Source organism: Pristis pectinata, chromosome 35 (assembly GCF_009764475.1).
Source record: "Pristis pectinata isolate sPriPec2 chromosome 35, sPriPec2.1.pri, whole genome shotgun sequence".
NCBI classification, from domain to species: Eukaryota; Metazoa; Chordata; class Chondrichthyes; order Rhinopristiformes; family Pristidae; genus Pristis; species Pristis pectinata.
Genome location: NC_067439.1, coordinates 8590828 through 8609485, shown reverse-complemented (window position 1 = coordinate 8609485; position 18658 = coordinate 8590828). Strand labels below are relative to the sequence as shown.

Genomic DNA, 18658 nt, shown 5'->3' with positions numbered 1-18658 from the left:
CAGCCATGATCAAATGGCAGAGCAGACTCGATGGGTCAAATGACCTAATTCTGCTCCTATACCTTATGGTCTAAAAGACAGAGAACAGGATGACACTGCATCTAACACCCTAAATATTCTTTCCCTCCACCAGCAGCTCACAGTGTCTGCAGTGTGCACCATCTACAAATTTCACAGTTATTTGCCCAGGCCATTCCGACAGCACCTCCCAAACCCATGACCTTTACCACCAAGAAGGACAATGGCGGCAGGTGCATGGCAGCACCGCCACCAGCAGGTTGCCCCTCCAAGTTACCTGTCATCCTGACTTGGAAACACATCGCCATTCCTTCGTCGCTGTTGGAACTAAACCCTGGGGCTCCCTGCACAGTTACTTCCTTGGGTTACTGCTGCTTCCACTACCAAACCCATGGCGCCTACCACCTCAGGAAGAGCTGGATTGGTATTCCGAATTTTTTCTTAGGGAGACGCGCGTAAAGGTGGAAGTCCTGAACTTGCCGAGAAGTCCTCACTGCTTTGTTCGAATGTGGAATTCATCAGCAGAAGTGAACCTTGCTGAGGTTACACTGCCTCCTTAATCAGTGCCACTTTAGACAAGGTGCAAGACCTACTCACCCTCAGATTCCACTGGAGAGGAACGCTCCTAGGCAAGACAGGAACTTTGAAATTCATTGAGTTAATGTATTTGATTATTTTGTATTTTAAGCATTTTAATTATTTTTTGGCAAATTAATTTTAAAAGTTTTAAATGATTTTAAAGTTTTTAATAACATTGATTTTGAATGATCTTAAAATAATTTGTGAATGTCAGAGATATTCAGTCTTTTGATAATTCTGACAGCTGGTAAGCCTGGTGTGGGGCTTATTCAGCTGTCCATTTGGTTCTGGGGGTGGGGAGTCCTCAGGCTGTGGTTCCGAAGTACGCTTCACCGACCAAGGTTCTACTGCTGACAGGTACAGGTAGGGGAGTGATGAACATGGATGCCATTGCCAATTATTGAGAGGGACTGGAATTATCCAGTGAGCCACATGTTGTGCACCCCTGACCAAGAAGGACAAGGGCAGCAGATGCATAGTATCACCACAGCCTTTGGGTTCCCCACCGCATCCTTGCTTAGAAATACATCATTGATCCTTCATCATTGCTGGGTCTGAATGCTGGAGATCTCTCCCCAACAGTCCTGTGAGAGTATCTTCACCTGAAGGAGGCTAACTGCCTCTGTAGAGTTTAATCCCATAGGAGTCTAGTGCATAGAAAGAGCATATTAACTTATCCAAAGAGCAATTTGTTAATCAGGAGTGGCAGGGCTGTCTATGATATGCCCAGGGTCAAGGAGGTGGTTCACCTCTGCTCTCTCAAAGGCAGTTCAGTTCGGGCAATAAACGCCAGCTATGCCCATGTCGCAGAAGATAGAACTGTGAGGCTGCAGAGTTCAATTCCAGGGTTAATGATTGATGAAAAGTTCATTAACCTTCAACATTGGACGGGTATAAGGTGTTAGATGAAGGGATATCAAACTTGCAAGGTGATGGGGTTAGAGGAGGTGAGAGGGACCTCTATCGCTCTACCAAAGAGCCAACCCAGCATTAATGGGCCAAAGGGCCTCAGGCAAAGGGTGGTGGGGACAAGCAGCCTGTGACCGCCATTGGATTGCAAAACACTGAAACACAATAGAGATTTGCAAGTAGAACTGCTACCGTGAAATGTCAATTTGAAGTGTGCTAGGACAGAACACTACATCATGGATCGTGTCATAGGGAGGAAGCAACAAGCCCGATCCCATCAACTAGTGCCCTAGTCGGCCTCCTAATTGGGAGGACAAGGTCTCATTAGGTCAATGTCATTGGAAACGGTTATCAGCCTGGACAATTATAGGAGTTTGGAGAGAAGGATTGTGGAAGCCCCCCAAAACATAGTTATATATGGATATCCCTGGTTTTATTGTTGGGGTGTACCAGGTAACTAGTAAGAACTATTGTTAGTCATCATCAAGGGGCGGTGCCTCAAGAAGGCGGCATCCATCACTAAGGACCCTCACCACCCAGGACATGCCCTCTTCTCGTTACTACCATCAGGGAGGAGGTACAGGAGCCTGAAGACCCACACACAATGATTCAGGAACACCTTCTTCCCCTCCGTTATTGGATTCCTCAACAGTCCATGAACCCATGAACACTACCTCGTTATTCCTTTTCTCGGCACTATTTATTTTTGCAATTTATAGTAATTTTCTGTCTTTGCACTGTACTGCTGCCACATACACACTTCACGTTGTATAAATCAGTGATAATCAATCTGATTCTGATCGTGAAAAGGTGCTGGAGCTTTATTGGAGACACTGCCTCCTAATGTGGACCAATTTAAACATTTAAGAAGAAAAGGTCTTCATTTTTTTTTAATCCAGCACGTGGCACTTCCAATTGTGCCTGGAGGAAGACAAGTGAGGGAGTTTCAATGTGTCTGCTTTTGGAGGGGGTCTCCTAATGTTGGCTGACTGCAGTTAACCTGGGAGTGTCCTCATCCTCTCTGTTCAATGATTATTGAGGTTCCTGATTGCTTCCCTGTTGCACATGTCTGTGAGCCGCCTGAAAATTGTCCTGAAAGTCCTCGCAATGACACCTCATTCCCCCCTGTCCTACCAGCTGAAAGTCAATCAATCTTGATTGGATGGAGTCTCAGTTGTCACTCCAACGGATTCCCCACCCACCCCATCTCCAACAACATGGAAACTAAAATGTTCAAGGAAAAACAAGACGCACGTTTGTGTTTTTAATCCACCTGATGTTTTGTTTTTCTGAGCTTTATTCGTGCCCTGGAGGATTGGCTAACCCAGAATGGTAACCAGTTAAAATAATGACAGTTGTTGATCTGTTGGCTAATATCTTGAAGGACGATTTGGGGAAGGAACTGACCAAACATCCTCCCCAGCGTCCATGAATATTGTCTTCTGTAGCAATATGTGAGCTGCTATTTCCCATTCTACTAAGCTGGGAGTTTTGAGGCCTATCTGGAGTTTTATTCCATGGTAGACTAGTGTACAGCAAAAGCATATTAACCAATCCAATGAACAGTTTGCTAATCACAAGCGACAGGACTGGGCGATGATGTGCCCGTTATTATTTGTGTCAGCACGCACTAATCTTCCATCAGGTGACCAACTTTACCCCTTTGCAAAGCAGATTGGCTGGTGGGGTTGTGGGGGAAGAGGGACACTGGGGTGGGTGGGAGTTGAGGTCGCCCTTAAAGGATGGCACACATACTCTTGTCCCGGAATGGATTGCTGGAGTTGGGGACAGGGGTGACCAGAGGATCCTCTTTGGCATGTTCCTCACAGTAGGCTAGAAGCTCGGCTGCTGCCTTGGAGACCTGAATGGTTGGGAGAAGAAGGGAGTCAGAGTTGGAGTCCACAACAAGAGCACAATATTCCACAGGACCAGAAGATACAGAAGCAGAATTAGGCCATTCAGCCCATCGAGTCTGCTCCACCATTCAATCATGGCTGACATTTTTTTCTCTCTCTCTGAACCCCATTCTCCTGCCTTCTCTCTGTAACGCTTAACCCCCTTCATAGCAGTGTTCAAAGTCAGTGAGGGTATGCATATTTTGAATTCTGCTGGAGTGCAGACCATGGGATTCATTGCTTGCCCCAGGACCTTGTGGAAGAGCCCCAAACTTCATCAGAGATACAAGAGACTGCAGAGGCTGGGATCTGGAACAACAAGCAATCTGCTGGAGAAACTCAGTGGGGGCAAGGGAATTAGTAGGCAGGGCCCTGATGCAGGGTTTCGACCCGAAATGTTGACAATTCCTTCCCCACCCCCACCCCCCACAGCTGCTGCTCTACTCACTGAGTTCCTCCAGCAGATTATTCGTTGCCCCAAACTTCATCAGCCCAGAAATTCAACTATGGAAGGAATGACAAGTCATTCTGGAGCTTCCGAATACTGAAAGCCCTGGACAGGTTGGACGTGGAGAGGATGTTTCCATTAGTAGGAGAGTTTAGGATGAGGGGGCACAGCCTCAGAATAAAGGGACGTCCCTTTAAAACTGAGGAGGAATTTCTTCAGCCAAAGGGTGGTGAATCTGTGGAATTCGTTGCCACAGAGGGCTGTGGAGGCCAAGTCATCGGTGTGTTTAAGGCAGAGATTGATAGGTTCTCGATTGGTAAGGGGGTTAAGAGTTACAGGGAAAAGGTGGGAGAATGGGTTTGAGAAAAAAAATCAGCCATGATTGAATGGCGGAGCAGATTTGATGGGCCGAAAGGCCTAATTCTGCTCCTATATCTTATGATCTTCCCAGCCTCCACAGATCCTGCTGATGAAGAGGGTCTTGGTCTTGAGTGGTTCTCAGTCGCGAGCAAGCTGTGGGTTAACTGAACACAGAGAGGTGTTTGTTTCACTGCAGTGAACAGCCCAAGACTCCCAAGGCAGGCGCAGCACAGCTCAGACAGAGAGTAAAGATCTATCAATACCACCTCCTCACACACTCTCAGGGCCGTTCACAGGTCCAAGCAGTGAGCCGTTGAGCAGTACACCCGAGCTGACTGCTTGACCCTCATCCAAGGTTATATCTCTGCTTGGATACGCCTGGAAAGAGGTCTTGCAATGTCCATGGGCTCACTGCAGCCCTCCAGCACCAATGGGGACCACAAGGGCTGGACACCAAGCTGGACAATAATGTTCTAACTTAACTATTTGTAGTTTGCTGTTGTAAATAACATCGTTTTAAAGTTTAAACCAAAACAGGTTAGATACAGAGTAAAGCTCCCCCAACACTGTCCCATCAAACACTCCCAGGGTAGCAGCACCTTTAAATTAATGAAACGCCTGAAGATAGAAGGAGGTGGTGGAAAAATTGGTTTAGAATATGGTGTTGGAGACACCAGTTATTCTCAGGGCCGGACCTCCCCACCAAAGCTGTATGCATTGCCGGCCATTGGTTGTCTCAGAGAGGGAAGTCTGGCCTTTGAAACTATTTCCATCTCACACACAGAAGTCCTGTGCTGAGAAAGCAAAAAAAATATTGCAGATGCTGTGTTTTTGAAATAAAAATAGAAACTGCAGGAAATACCCGGCAAGCATGCAGTTCCTGGTTAGACATGCATTCCTGAGCCTTGTGGTCAGAACTGGGGACGGGAGCCAAACAGCTTGGTTACCACACTGCCCTAGCACACTGCACAGTTAGAGCTGCTGCCTCACAGCACCAGTGACCCAGGTTCAATCCTAACCTCAGGTGGAGTTTGCATCCCTGTATGTTAAATTTATGTTAACTTATGTTTGTCACGTCTGTATTGTACTGTGCTACATAAAGCTAATTCTAATGGCATTTATACCCTGTGCATGCAGGCCTATGACAATAAAAGTGAACTTGAATGCTCTCCCTGCGACCTCATGGGTTCCTGCCCTCCTCCACCCTTGGTCTCCTCCTACGTCCCAAATGCATGTAGGTTGGTACACTAATTCTTCGCTGTGAATTACAGTGTGGGTGAGTGACAGAGTCTTAGGGGTGTTGATGGGAATGTGGGGAGATTAAAATGGGAGTGGTGTAGGATTGGTGTAAATGCAACGGTTGGGGCAGACTCGGTGGGCTGAATGGCCTGTTTCTGTGCTGTAAGACTCTGAGACTCTATGTTCCCATGGTAATTGGTTTAAGGACTTAAAGTCCTCTATAGAACTCTGATTAGATGCAGCTCTATAGAACTTTGGTTAGACCACACTTGGAGTATTGTGTTCAGTTCTGGTCGCCTCATTATAGGAAGGATGTGGAAGCTTTAGAGGGAGTGCAGAGGAGATTTACCAGGATAGGGCCTGGATTGGAGAGCATGTCTTATGTGGATAGGTCGAGCGAGCTAGAGCTTTTCTCTTTGGAGAGAAGGAAGATGAGAGGTGACTTGATAGAGGTGTACAAGATGATAAGAGGCATAGATCCAGTGGGCAGTCAGAGACTTTTTCCCAGGGTGAAAGTAGCTAACATGAGGGGACATAATTTTAAGGTGATTGGAGGAAGATATAAGGGGGATGTCACAGAGTTTTTTTACAGAGAGAGTGCTGGGTGCATGGAACGCACTGTCAGCAGAGGTTGTGGGGGCAGCTACATTAGGGACATTTAAGAGACTCTTAGATAGACACATGAATGACAGAGAAATGGGGGGTTATGTGGGAGGGAAGGGTTGGATAGATCTTAGAGTAGGATAAAATGTCGGCACAACATTGTGGGCCGAAGGGCCTGTACTGTGCTGTAGTGTTCTATGTTCAATGTTTCTGGCAAAAGATAGAGGGGACACGTGAAGCAAACTTCATGTGGAGGGCAGTGATGATGCAGAGCTCACTGCATGCACAGCCGGTGGAAACCAGATCAACCAGGACCTTTGTAAGAAAATTGGAGGGGCGCCGTAGAGAGAGTAGTTTGCAGGGCTGTGGGGAAAGAGTGGGAGGAGTGGAACTGATGCGATTGCTCTATCAGGAGGAGCAACTCAGTGGCCCGAATGGACTCCTTCTGGGCTTTAGTGATTCTGTGATAATTTAATTCACTCTAGTGGTTGAGAACCACGCAAGGAGGTGGCTGGGAGTGAGCGGGCGGGTGGGAAAAGAGCATAGAGTGGCATGGCGGGAATGTAGAGTGGAAAGGGTTGGCACAGGAAACAATCTTCAGACTTCAAGATGGGATGCTCATTGGATGGGATGTGGGAGAGGGTGTGACTAAGGATCACCACAAACAATATTGTGCATTTATATAGCGCCGATGTATGAATATGGATCTAGAAGGTGATATTGGGGCATGATCAAAATCTTGGTCATAGAGGTTGGTGTTCAGGAGTTTTAATGAGTGCTTGATGGTCAGCGAGGATTCAGTGGGCCAAAGGGATACTGTTTCCCGGCTGTATCTCTCTATGGCTCAATGAGTGTCTTATAGGAGGAGAGAGAAGCAGAGGGGTTCAGCATTGAGGACTCCAGAACATGGGGCGTAGGCAGCTGAAGCCACGATGCCAGTGGTGTAATGATCGCAAGACACCAGTGTTGAGCTTGGGAGATGCCAGAGGGCTGTGGGACAGGTGGTTACAGAGATAGGGAGGGTCTAGAACGGAAACCAATGGAGAACAAATGCTGGTGCCAGTTGAAGCCTCCTTTACCGGCCTCAGTGTGTTGGGCAGGCCCCTCGGTTACAGACTTGGGGAGAGGAGCCGGGGGGGGGGTCCCTGCAGATGGACGCGGCCTCACCTGCATCCTGTCGATGTGGACCTCCAGCTTCAGCTGCTCCACTGCCATCCGGGCCTCAGCGATCTTGGCCGTTTGGTTGGGCATCGCGCTCCGCTGGTCTCCTGACAGAAACACAGTGAGGGGGACACGTCACGTCAGATCGCGAATGATGCAGAGAGGTGCACGGTGCGCAAGGGGGAGAACAGAGGATGGGCCTGCATTTCGGTAGCGCTGTCAGCAAGAGCTTTACAGCAAGTGATATCCATCTGGTGATCGCTCGCTGTGGTAGTGTAGGGAAAAACAAGAATGCGATAAATAGAGACAGCCATAGGCCATTCAGCCCTTCTATCCTGGTACACCATTCATCAAGATCATGGTTGGATAGGCTGAATGGTCCACTTCTGTCTCTATTTACCACGGCCCCAGTTGTGAGAGAGATTGGTCTTCTCCTGACTCTGGTGCTGAGGGAGAGAGGCCTCCTCATTGCCCCTGTGTGAGAGGGAGGGAGGCTTCCTCATGGCTGTGGTGTATGAGAGAGGGAGGCTTCCTCATTGCCTCATTGGTGGAGAGAAGCTTCCTCATGGAGTTGGTGGTGTGGGAAGGAGACCTCCTTAAGTAGTATCTGAGGCTTCCACATGGTCATGCATGAAAAGGAGGGAGGCCTCCTCGTGGCCCCTGGGTGTTAGGGAGAGTGGCTTCCTCGTGGCTTCAGTGGTGGAGAGAGGTTTCCCCGTGGCCTCAGTGAGTGAGGAGTAGAAGCCTCCTCATGGCCCCGGTACGTAAGAGGGAGAGGCCACTTCCCATGGTGAGGAAAGGCCTGTCCTCACCGGCAAAGAGGAGATAACGTTGAATCTGTTAGGGGAAGAAGAGATAATGGACGTTGAACCACCAACAGGCCTGAGCATAAGGCCCAGGGGGAGGTGCTCTGAGAGGACATCTTACCCCAGAGGGCTGTGGAGACTGAATCACTGGACATATTCAAGGCTGAGACAGAGAGGTATTTGGCCTACGGGCAAGTCAAGGGTTATGGGGAACAGGCAGAAGAGGGTGCTGAGGCCAGATAAGAGCAGCCACCATCTTATTAAATGGTACAGAGGGGCCGAATGGCCTACAAAAGTAGGGAGATGATGTTTCAGTTATGTAGGGCAATGGTGAGACCATATCTGAACTACTGAGTTGGTACAGTATTGGTTTCCTTATTTAAGTCTTTAAAGAGGTTTACAAGACTAAGCTGGTTGTCCTGAGGAAAATTGGACAGGTTAGACTTGTATCTGGATCTATTCTGAACTTTCAAATATTATGGGTACCTTTTTTGAACTACTTTCAAAACCACTGACTTGGTGCTTAAAGTACAGATATTGGCCAATACTACTACGTCTTTAGGATGTTAATAAACAGCTTCGGTTTTGGTAGTGGGGTTAGATTTTTTTTAGAATAAAATTATTCCAACTTATCAATATTAATTGTTATCTTTTTTGTTTATTAATATGAAGCATTGTGATTCTTAGTGTGATTCAATACAATCTATGTTGTAACATTTTGTTTTTTTTTCCTTCGTTTCTTGCACTTTGTACTTTTTATTTGAAATTAATAAAAATATTTAAAAGGGAGACTTGTATCTGCTGAAGTTTTGAAGAGTGCTAAGACTTGTTTCAAAACATATCAGGTCCTGAGGGGCCTTGATAGGGTGACGATGGAGAAGATGTTTCTTCTGGTGAGATAATCTAGAATCAGGGGTCACATTATAAATAAGGTGTTTCCCATTTAGGACAGAGATGAGGTGAAATATTTACGCTTGGTTGGCCGTGAATCTTTGCAGCTCTCTTCCTCAATCGGTGCTGGAAGAAGAGTCTTTGAATAGTTTGGATACTCAAGAGACTGCAGATGCTGGAATCTGGAGCAAAAAACAATCTGCTGGAGGAACTCAGCGGGTCAGGCAGCATCTGTTGAGGGGGGGGGGGGGGGGAAGGAACTGTCGACGTTTCAGGCCGAAACCCTGCATCAGGACTGAGAGTGGAGAGGGGGAGATGGTCAGTACAAAGAGGAGAAGGGTGGGGGGGAGGGGGGGGGGTGGGCTGGTGACTCAGGAGTCCGAGGTGATTGGTGGACTGAGGAGGGGGGTAAGGTGACGGGCAGGTTGTGCCAGGTAGGGGAGGGGAGCGGGGATGGAGTTGGGAGACAGTGGCAGGTGAATGGTAGACAGAGAGAGGAAAGAGGAAAAAGAGGGGATAAAAGGTGGGAGCAAGGTGGGGGGAGGGGATTGTGGAGACAGCTGCTGGAGGGAGATCAGCAGGAACACAAAGGGCTCCCAGTGCTGGACTCAGATAAGTAAAGGCCCATAGGATGGGAATTCAATTTTGAGATATCAATCAGATCAGCCATGATTTTACTGTATGGTGGAGCAGGGTAGCGGGGCTGAGGGCCTAGTCCTGCTCCTATTTCTTATGCTCAAGCCTTAAGCTGAGAGAAAGGCCCTTCTTCATGGTAAAGGTGTCAATGGAGCTTCATAAGAATGTTATCAAACAAAGTCCAGTGCCATGTGTTAAGGCAGTTGGGTTTTAAGTGGTGTCTTAAAGTTACAAAGGCATTTGGAGAGGTTTAGGGGAAGAATTCCAGAGCTCAGGGAGCGCAGACAGATAGAAGAAGCATGTCTTCTAATGGTGGAGTGATTACATATGGGGTTGTGCAGAAGGCCAGAACCAGCAGAGTGCAGACATCGCGGAGAGTTTAAGAGGTTATGAAGAGAGGGAGGTGTGAAACCACGGAGATCGTTAAAACGGAGGCATTGCTAAACCAGGAAGCTGTGTAGGAAATGGCTGGCAGGGTTCTGTACGAAGCCTCAAGATGGCAGTCAGTGGTGATGGGTGAGGAAGAATTAGGAACAACATGGGGATATGACCCTTTTCCAATGAGGTGACCATGGGTCCATTTGCACTCAAACAAGGCCTCATGGTAATGTTTTACCCAAAGGTTGGTAGTGCAGTACCACTACCTGCAGTGCACTGAAACATGGGACTAGGCGTTGTGCTCCAGTTCCTCGAATGAGAATTGAACACATGGCTTCTTGAGTCAGCTTACAGAGTGAACCACAGCAAGGACAGGAACAGAGGTGTGAGTCAGAACCTCCAGAAAAACAAAGACATGAAGTCTAAAAAAAAGCTTGGAGTGAATGCTAATAATAAGTCACTGCCTGCTCTCATACCCCACCCCAGTACCCCTGCTTAGTGAAATTAAACCTTGCCCTGGGAATCCATCGAGCCCAGACATGCTCCCTGTTCATAATCGTGCACAGGTTGCCCCCTCCTGGGAAATGCCACACGATATTTGTGTTTCACTCAAAGAGCCAACTTCAGAGAGCACACATCGATCTACAGGTATAACCTTCTGACGTGTGGCCCGACTGTGTTAGAGGGAGAGGTCTCTGCTCGGGGCTTGGACAACGGAGTCCATCTGCCTCCGCCGCCTCCCCCCTCTTTCTTTAGCTGTTCCCTTTCCAAACCACTGCCCCTCCAACATCCCCACATCCCTACCTCCTTCCTTTGCCCACACCTCCACACCCTGCCTCAGCATTCCCCATCCATCATCTCCTCCTCTAATTCTACCTCTCTCCCAATCCTTCCCACCTCCCCCTCCTTCCCCATCTACCTCCCAATTGCCCATCCATTCCCTTCTGCTTTAACATGTTCTTTCTATAAACTCTGAACCGCTCGATTCAGTTGCAGCTTGTTACTCACTCCTGAGTATGTTATCATCAGCCCCCAACCCCTCGAATGGAATTCAGCACTGTGTATCTCTCATTCTCCATACAACTCCTCGATTAGATTCCAGCTTGCAATTCACTTATGAACATCTCTTATTTCAGATATTACCCTCGAACCCCCTTGATCATTTTCCAGCCAGGTACCTGTTATTCTATAAAAAGTCCCTCACTGAACCATTGCATTAGCTTCCAACCTATCACTCCCTTCGGAATATTTGTTACTGTATCTTTAACTCCCTGAACCCCACTATTAAATTCCAGCATATAACTCACTCCCAGGTATCTGCTATTCAATATATAATCTCCCATCAAACTACTGTATCAGCTTCTAGCCTGCAACTCCCTTCTGGATATCTGTTACTCTCTATAAAATCCCGAACCCCACAATTAGATTCCAGCCTGTAACACACTTCCAGGTATCTGTTACTCTTTCTATAAATCCCTGAATCCCATGGTTAGATTCCAGCCTTTAACTCACTGCTATATATCCTATATTTAAAAGAGAATCCCCCCATTAACTTCCAGCTTGTAACTTGCTCCTGTGCGTCTATTATATAAAAATCCCTGCACCCCTTGATTAGATTCCAGCCTGAAGCTCACTGCAGGCCAGCTGCTGGCTCTGATGTGATAGATTGACTTTATTTCAGAACTCAAGGCCCTGCTGAGGCACCTCAATGGATAATTAATATGTTGCCTCAGCTGAGAGTTGATCCCAGGGGTTTGGGGCTGGGGGGAGCTTGGAGACTGTTGACAGCACTTGTTTGTTGATGGAAACAGCTGGTGTTTGGTCAGATGATAAACAGCTGGCTACGCTCACCCCAGGAGACTGTTAACCCCTTCCAGACCTGAGCAGATCAACGATAATCCATCATGGACTCAAAGCTCATGGTAATTTGCTCAAGTGGTTGCTAGGCAGCAGCAATGGGACCCCTTCGACCTTAGCCGAGGTAATATGGCAAGGTCCCATTGGTTCCTCCATGGTCACCCTGAGCAACCACACATGGCCCAACGGGACAGGTCCCAGGGACCCTCGACAGGCACGACTCTCACTTGCTACACTGTACGGGGCAGTTACATGGTTTCCCCAAACACTTTGCAGGGCCAAATATTCCCATTCTTACACCTGAACCAGCTGATGCCATCTTGAAAGCAGTGTGTTACCATGGTGATCAGATCATTGGTCTGTGTTGGCCATTTTAATGTGCAAAGCCTGGCCCCTTCCTCCATTTTAGTAGACAACAAACAACTTACATTTGAATGGCACCTTTAACATAGTGAAACATCCCAAGACGCTTTACAGGAAAATTGTTGAATAAAACTGGTCATAGAGAAAAATCAGGAAATACCGAGAGACCAAAGGTTGGTCAGTGTTAAGGAATATCTGGGAGACAGAGACACCTTGGTGGAGAAAGTCTGGAACTCGGGTTCTGAGGATACGGCCTTGAATAGTAGAGCAATTACATTTAGGGAAGATGAAAAGGTTTGACTTGGAAGAGAATAGAGGTATCAGTGTGTTGTAGGCCTGGGAGAGATTTCAGAGGTAGGGAGGGGTGAGGCCATGGAGGGATTTGAAAACAAAGTGAAAATTAGGAACACAATTTGCTGCTGGACTGGAAGCTGACACAAGTCACAAAGCACAGGGACAGGGTGAGGGAAGGGGTCTGTATGGGGCAAGGAAATGGTACGAATCAGGGTATGGGTGGAGGGCAGTGTGCCAGCTTACTAAGGGGACCAAGCACACTGAACGTCAACCAAGGGGTTCAGGGAATGCTCCACAAGATTAAAGTAAGCTACTTGAGTGCCACACCTGTCAACCCAACACACCGTGATCCTCCCCTTCCCCTCCTCTTCCCCCTCATGGGCCATTCTCTCTTCTCTCCCCTCCCATCTGGCAGAAGATACCAAAGCCTGAAAGCACGTACCACCAAGCTCAAGGACAGCTTCTATCCCACTGTTATAAGACAATTGAACTGTCCCCTTGTACAATAAGATGGACTCTTGACCTCACAATTTACCTCATAGAACATAGAACACTACAGCACAGTACAGGCCCTTCAGCCCACAATGTTGTGCTGACATTTTATCCTGCTCTAAGATCTATCTAACCCTTCCCTCCCACATAGCACTCCATTTCTCTATCATTCATGTGTCTATCTAAGAGTCTCTTAAATGTCCCTAATGTATCTGCCCCCACAACCTCTGCCAGCAGTGCGTTCCACGCACCCACTACTCTCTGTGTAAAAAACTTACCCCTGACATCCCCCTTATACCTTCCTCCAATCACCTTAAAGTTATGCCCCCTCGTGTTAGCCATTGTCACCCTGGGAAAAAGTCTCTGACTGTCCACTCGATCTATGCCTCTTATCATCTTGTACACCATGGCCCTTGGACCTTATTGTCTGCCTGCACTGCACTTTCTCTGTAACTGTAACACTATACTGCATCCTGTTATTTTCCCTTGAACTACCTCAATGTACTGATGAGATGAAATGATCTGTATGAATGGCATGCAAACAAAGTTTTTCACTGTACCTTGGTACATTTGACAATAATAAACCAATTTACCAATTTACCCTCACTGTCTCCCACCTCCAAATATTGCACCAAGCTACATCAGGCAGCTCTCAGGTGGTGACCACACCTTGCTGGCAGCATGGCACTGAGGTCAACTTCTCAATATACAGGTAACTAGTTGGTGCCTCCACCAGTGTGGGGCTGGGTTCACATGAACACCTAGACTAGCTAAAGGAGATCAGTCTCCAACCCTGAGGTATGTGGGTGAACCAACTGGGATATTTTTATCCATTCTCAACACAGTGGAATGATTGACAAAGCCACTATTCATTGCCCATCTACCTCCCTGCTCCCTCCCCCTTGAACCACTGCAGTCTGTGTGAGGAAGGAGCTGTAGGATTTAAAACCAGGGACAATGAAGGAACAGCGATCTATTGCAAGTGAGAGTGGTGTGCGACTTGGAGGGGAACCTGTAGGTGGTGGTGTTGCCTCACATCCGAATCACTTGCCCTTCTGGATGGTCAAGGTCACCAGTTTGTCGGAGTAGTAGCCCAGGCAAGCAAATGCAGTGCACTTTGCAGGCGGTGCACACTGCAGTGCTGGTGTGCTGGTGGTGGAGGAAATGAATGCTTCGGGTGATGGATGGGGGCCAATCAAACAGGCTGCTTTGTCCCGGATGGTGTTAAACTTGTCTTTTGTTGGAAGTGCACTCAACAAGGCAAGTGGAGAGTGTTCCATCACACTCCTGACTTGCTCCTTGTAAATGGTGGATGGGCTTTGGGGTGAGTCACTCACAGCAGGATCCCCAGTCTCTGACCTGCCCTCGTAGCCAACATATCTATGTAGATCCCCAAATGAAAGCCTATACAATAATATCACAGTTTTTCATGACTTTGTTGCATGTACGGTAGGCACGGCAGGCACAGTAGCATAGCGGCTAGCACAACGCCATTACAGTGCCAGCGACCCAGGTTCAATTCCTGGGGGACGGGGAGAGGTGGGTGGGGAAGGGTGAGTGGACCAGGGAGTCATGGAGAGTGATGGGTAGAGGGGAAGCCACACTTCCCAATGTGTCCTCTATTTTTCAGGCGACCATTTTACAGACCACATGCTCTCTGTCCACAATGGCCATCTGGTTGCAAGTCATTTCAACACCCCTCCCCATTTCCACGCCGACCTGGTCTGTCCTCGGTTTTATCCACGGTGAGCCTAATGCAAGCTAGAAGTACAGCTCCTCCTATTCCACTGGTGTCGTCCATGGTATGAGCATTGAATTTCCGAATTCCAGGTAACCCACGGCCCCGTGTTCCTTTCCCACTCCTGCTGGGCTACCCAGGGTCTCTCACCCTTTTCTCCCCTTCCCGTTCCCCCCGCAAACATTACCAAGATTTTGTTACCCACCCCCCCCCCCACCTGGTTCTAACTGTCCGTCACTCAACCAGCCGTCTACCTGGGTTTCTTCTCCCTCCTTCTACCCTCCCCTATCTGGTCCCCTCACATGTGTTTCCACCTTTCACCCACTGGCCCCTGTCTCTCAGCTCCCCCCTTGCCTCCCCCAGGTGGTTCCACCTGCCCATCATCCCCCACCTCACCTGGTTCCACCTATCACCTACCAGCCCCTGCCTCACCCCTCCCTCCCACCTCTCTACCCTGGCCACCTCCCCTCTACTATCTCAGTCCTGATGCAGGGTCTCGACCTGATACGTCAACCTCCACAGATGCTGCCTGACCCACTTGAGTTCCCCCAGTAGGTTAGTTTTTTTTGTTCTCACCTCTTTACACTGGCCACCTTCCCTCCACCCTCCAAAACCATGACCTCTGCTACCAAGAAGGACAAGGGCCGCAGACGCAGGGGAACACCACCACCTACAGGCTCCCCCCCCCCCCCCAGCCATGACACCACCTGACTTGGAAACACATCATCGGTCTTTCATCATGGTTAGGTCTGAATCCTAGTACGGTAAGATGGACTCTTGGTCTCGCAATCTACCTCGTTGTGACCTTGCACCTTATTGTCTACCTGCACTGCACTTTCTCTGTGACTGTTACACTTTATAGAACATAGAACACTGCAGCACAGTACAGGCCCTTCGGCCCACCAATGTTGTGCCAACATTTTCTCCTGCTCTAAGATCTATCTAACCCTTCCCTCTCACATAGCCCTCCATTTTTCTATCATTCGTGTGGCTATCTAAAAGTTTCTTAATGTCCCTGATGTATCTGCCCCCACAACTCTTGCCGGCAGTGCTTTTCACGCACCCACCACTCTGTGCATAAAAAACTTACCCTCATACCCTTCCTCCAATCACCTTAAAATTTGCCCCCTCGTGTTAGCCATTGTCGCCCCTGGGAAAAAATCTCTGACTGTCCACTCGATCCATGCCCCTTATCATCTTGTACACCTCTGTCAAGTCACCTCTCAATCTCCTTCTCTCCAAGGAAAAAAGCTCTTGACTCATCAAAGTCATTTCACACTTTCCTGTTCTCCCCAGCAACCTCACCAAATATCTTACTGTTGAGGATTTATTCTGCATTCTGTTATTGTTTTTACCAGCATGGTAGTGTAGCGGTTAGCGTAATGCTTTACAGTGCCAGCGACCCAGGTTCAATTCTGGCCACTGTCTGTAAGAAGTTTGTATGTTCTCCCCATGACTGTGTGGGTTTCCTCCGGGTGCTCCGGTTTCCTCCCACATTCCAAAGACGTACGGGTTAGGAAGTTGTGGGCATGCTGTGTTGGCGCTGGAAATGTGGCAACACTTGTGGGCTGCCCCCAGAACACCACGCAAAAAGATGTATTTCACTGTGTGTTTCGATGTACATGTGACTAATAAAGAAATCTTATCTTATCAATGCACTGTGTAATGAATTGATCTGTATGAACAGTATGCAAGACAGGTTTTTCACTTCACCTCGTACATGTGACAACAATAATAAACCAACCCCCTCCCCAGCAGTACCGTGGGAGCTCCTTCACTAGAAGGATCACAGCGGTTCAAGAAGGCAGCTCACCCCCACCTTCTCAGAGGCAGTTAGGGATAGGCAATAAATGCTGGCCTTGCCCATGCTAAAATTACAAGAAAGCTCCTGAAATCTCAGACGCCCCTGTCCCATCTCCCTCTGCTGCAAATCTCTCCCCACCTCTTTTCTAAAGACACAGCAGTCGGTGGCGCTGAGCGGGGAGAGAGGTTAATCAAGTGAAATGTTGTGTATTAATTAGTTAAAGTTGAAAGACGTGGCTGATTAAGATTGTTACAGGCACGGTGTTACTCCCAGAGAGGGGCTCCCCTAATTAAACCTTCCGAACATCTGCCACCCTCCACTGCTCAGGAGGGAGCTGATAAAATATGCAGCGGCCTGCCTACTAATGAGGCCGATGAGCGAGACCCACCCCTTGGTGGGAGTCAATTGAGAAATGTCAGGCTTGAAAGAAACAGACGGCGCAGGACCGGGGTCTGGAGTGCTAGCGGGCAGTGGGGGGGTGGAAGGGGGTGTTGGAGGCTGGCAGGGTGGGTGGGGGGAGGTCAGGAATTGAGTTCTAAGCTTTATTTTTCAATAGCTCAAGGACATGCCTTTCCCTGCCCGTCACTGTCAGACTGCTCTCGCCTTCATAGAACAAAGAACACTACAGCACAGTACAGGCCCTTCAGCCCACAATGTTGTGCCGACATGTTATCCTGCTCTAAGATCTATCTAACCCTTCCCTCCCACATAGCCCCCCCATTTCTCTATCATTCATGTGTCTATCTAAGAGTCTCTTAAATGTCCCTGATGTATCTGCCCCCACAACCTCTGCCGGCAGTGCGTTCCACACACCCACCACTCTCTGTGTAAAAAACATACCCCTGACATCCCCCTTTATAACTTCCTCCAATCACCTTAAAATTATGTCCCCTCGTGTTAGCCATTATCGCCCTGGGAAAAAGTCTCTGACTGTCCACTCGATCTATGCCTTTGTATCATCTGGATGGATAAATGTGTCTGCGAAATATGGTGGGTGTCATAAGGAGGAGGGGAGGATTATGTACAAACTAAAGCAGGAGTAGGCCATTCAGCCCCTCTTGTCTGTTCTGCTGGACATTGAGTCATATAGCACAGAGAAAAGCCCTTCAACCTAACCCATCCATGCTGGCTAAGTTGCCTCACTGAACCAGTCCCATTTGCCTGCGTTTGGCCCCATATCCCTCTCAGCCTCTCCTAGCCATGTACCTGTCCAAATGGCTTTTAAACATTGTAATTGTACCCACCACTACCTCTTCCTCTGGCAGCTCATTCCAGCCTCTGTGTTTGGAAAAAGATGTCCCTCGGGCACCTTTTTTAAATCTTTCCCCTCTCATTTTAAACCTATTCCCTCTAGAAAGCATGCAAAATAGATTTACCAGGACGTTGCCTGGATTTGAGGGCCTGAGTTACACAGAGAGTTTGCAGAGACTAAGACTTTATTCCCTGGAACGTAGGAGATTGGGTGACCTGACAGAGGTGTATAAGATCATAAGGGGCATAGACAGGGTGAAAGCACACAGTCTTTTTCCAGGGAGGAGGTGCTAAAACAAGAGGGCAGAAGTTTAAGATCAGAGGCGAGAGATTTAAAAGGAGCATCAGGGGCAGCTTCTTCACGCAAAGGGTGATGCGTGTTTGGAATGAGCTGCCAGAAATAGTGGTTGAGGCGGGCCATATTTAAAAGCCATCTAGATAAGTACATGGATAGGAGAGGTTCAGAGGACGATGGGCCAAACACAGGCAGATGGGACTAGCTCACTGGGCAACACAGTCAGCATGGACGAGTTGGGCCAAAGGGCCTGTATGATTCTCTATGGCCATAGTTTTGGACTCCCCTACCCTGGGGAAAAGATTTTGGCTATTCACCTCAATTAGATTATGGTTGATTTACCTCAGCTAGAATGTACCTGTTACCATTAATTCCCTCAATATGTATATATCACCATCTTGAATAAGCTTCCCCCTCAATGCCCCCCCCCCCCCCCAACCACCTCCATCCCACAATCCTCGTGGGTAAAGAATTCCAAAAATTTGCCACCCTTCTGGTGAAGAAATTCCTTCTCATCTCTGTCCCCATTGGATGACCCTTATTTTGAGACCCTTTCTCCTGGTTCCAGACACCCTATCTGGGATCTCCTCCACGCCTACCCTGCTTAAGCACCTTGGACATTTCAATGAGATCCACTCTCG

The 18658-nt window shown here is 48.2% G+C and overlaps 1 protein-coding gene across 1 annotated transcript; it reads right to left on the bottom strand.

Annotated features, from left to right (window-relative positions):
- Positions 1–3241: 3241 nt before the first annotated feature.
- LOC127586420 (guanine nucleotide-binding protein G(I)/G(S)/G(O) subunit gamma-8-like) lies at positions 3242–7302 on the bottom strand. Its single transcript, XM_052044374.1, has 2 exons — positions 7219–7302; positions 3242–3367 (listed from the first exon to the last, which is right to left on the bottom strand). Exons 1-2 carry the CDS (start codon positions 7300–7302, stop codon positions 3242–3244), a joined length of 210 nt encoding a protein of 69 aa, XP_051900334.1.
- Between the last annotated feature and the right edge of the window lie 11356 nt (positions 7303–18658).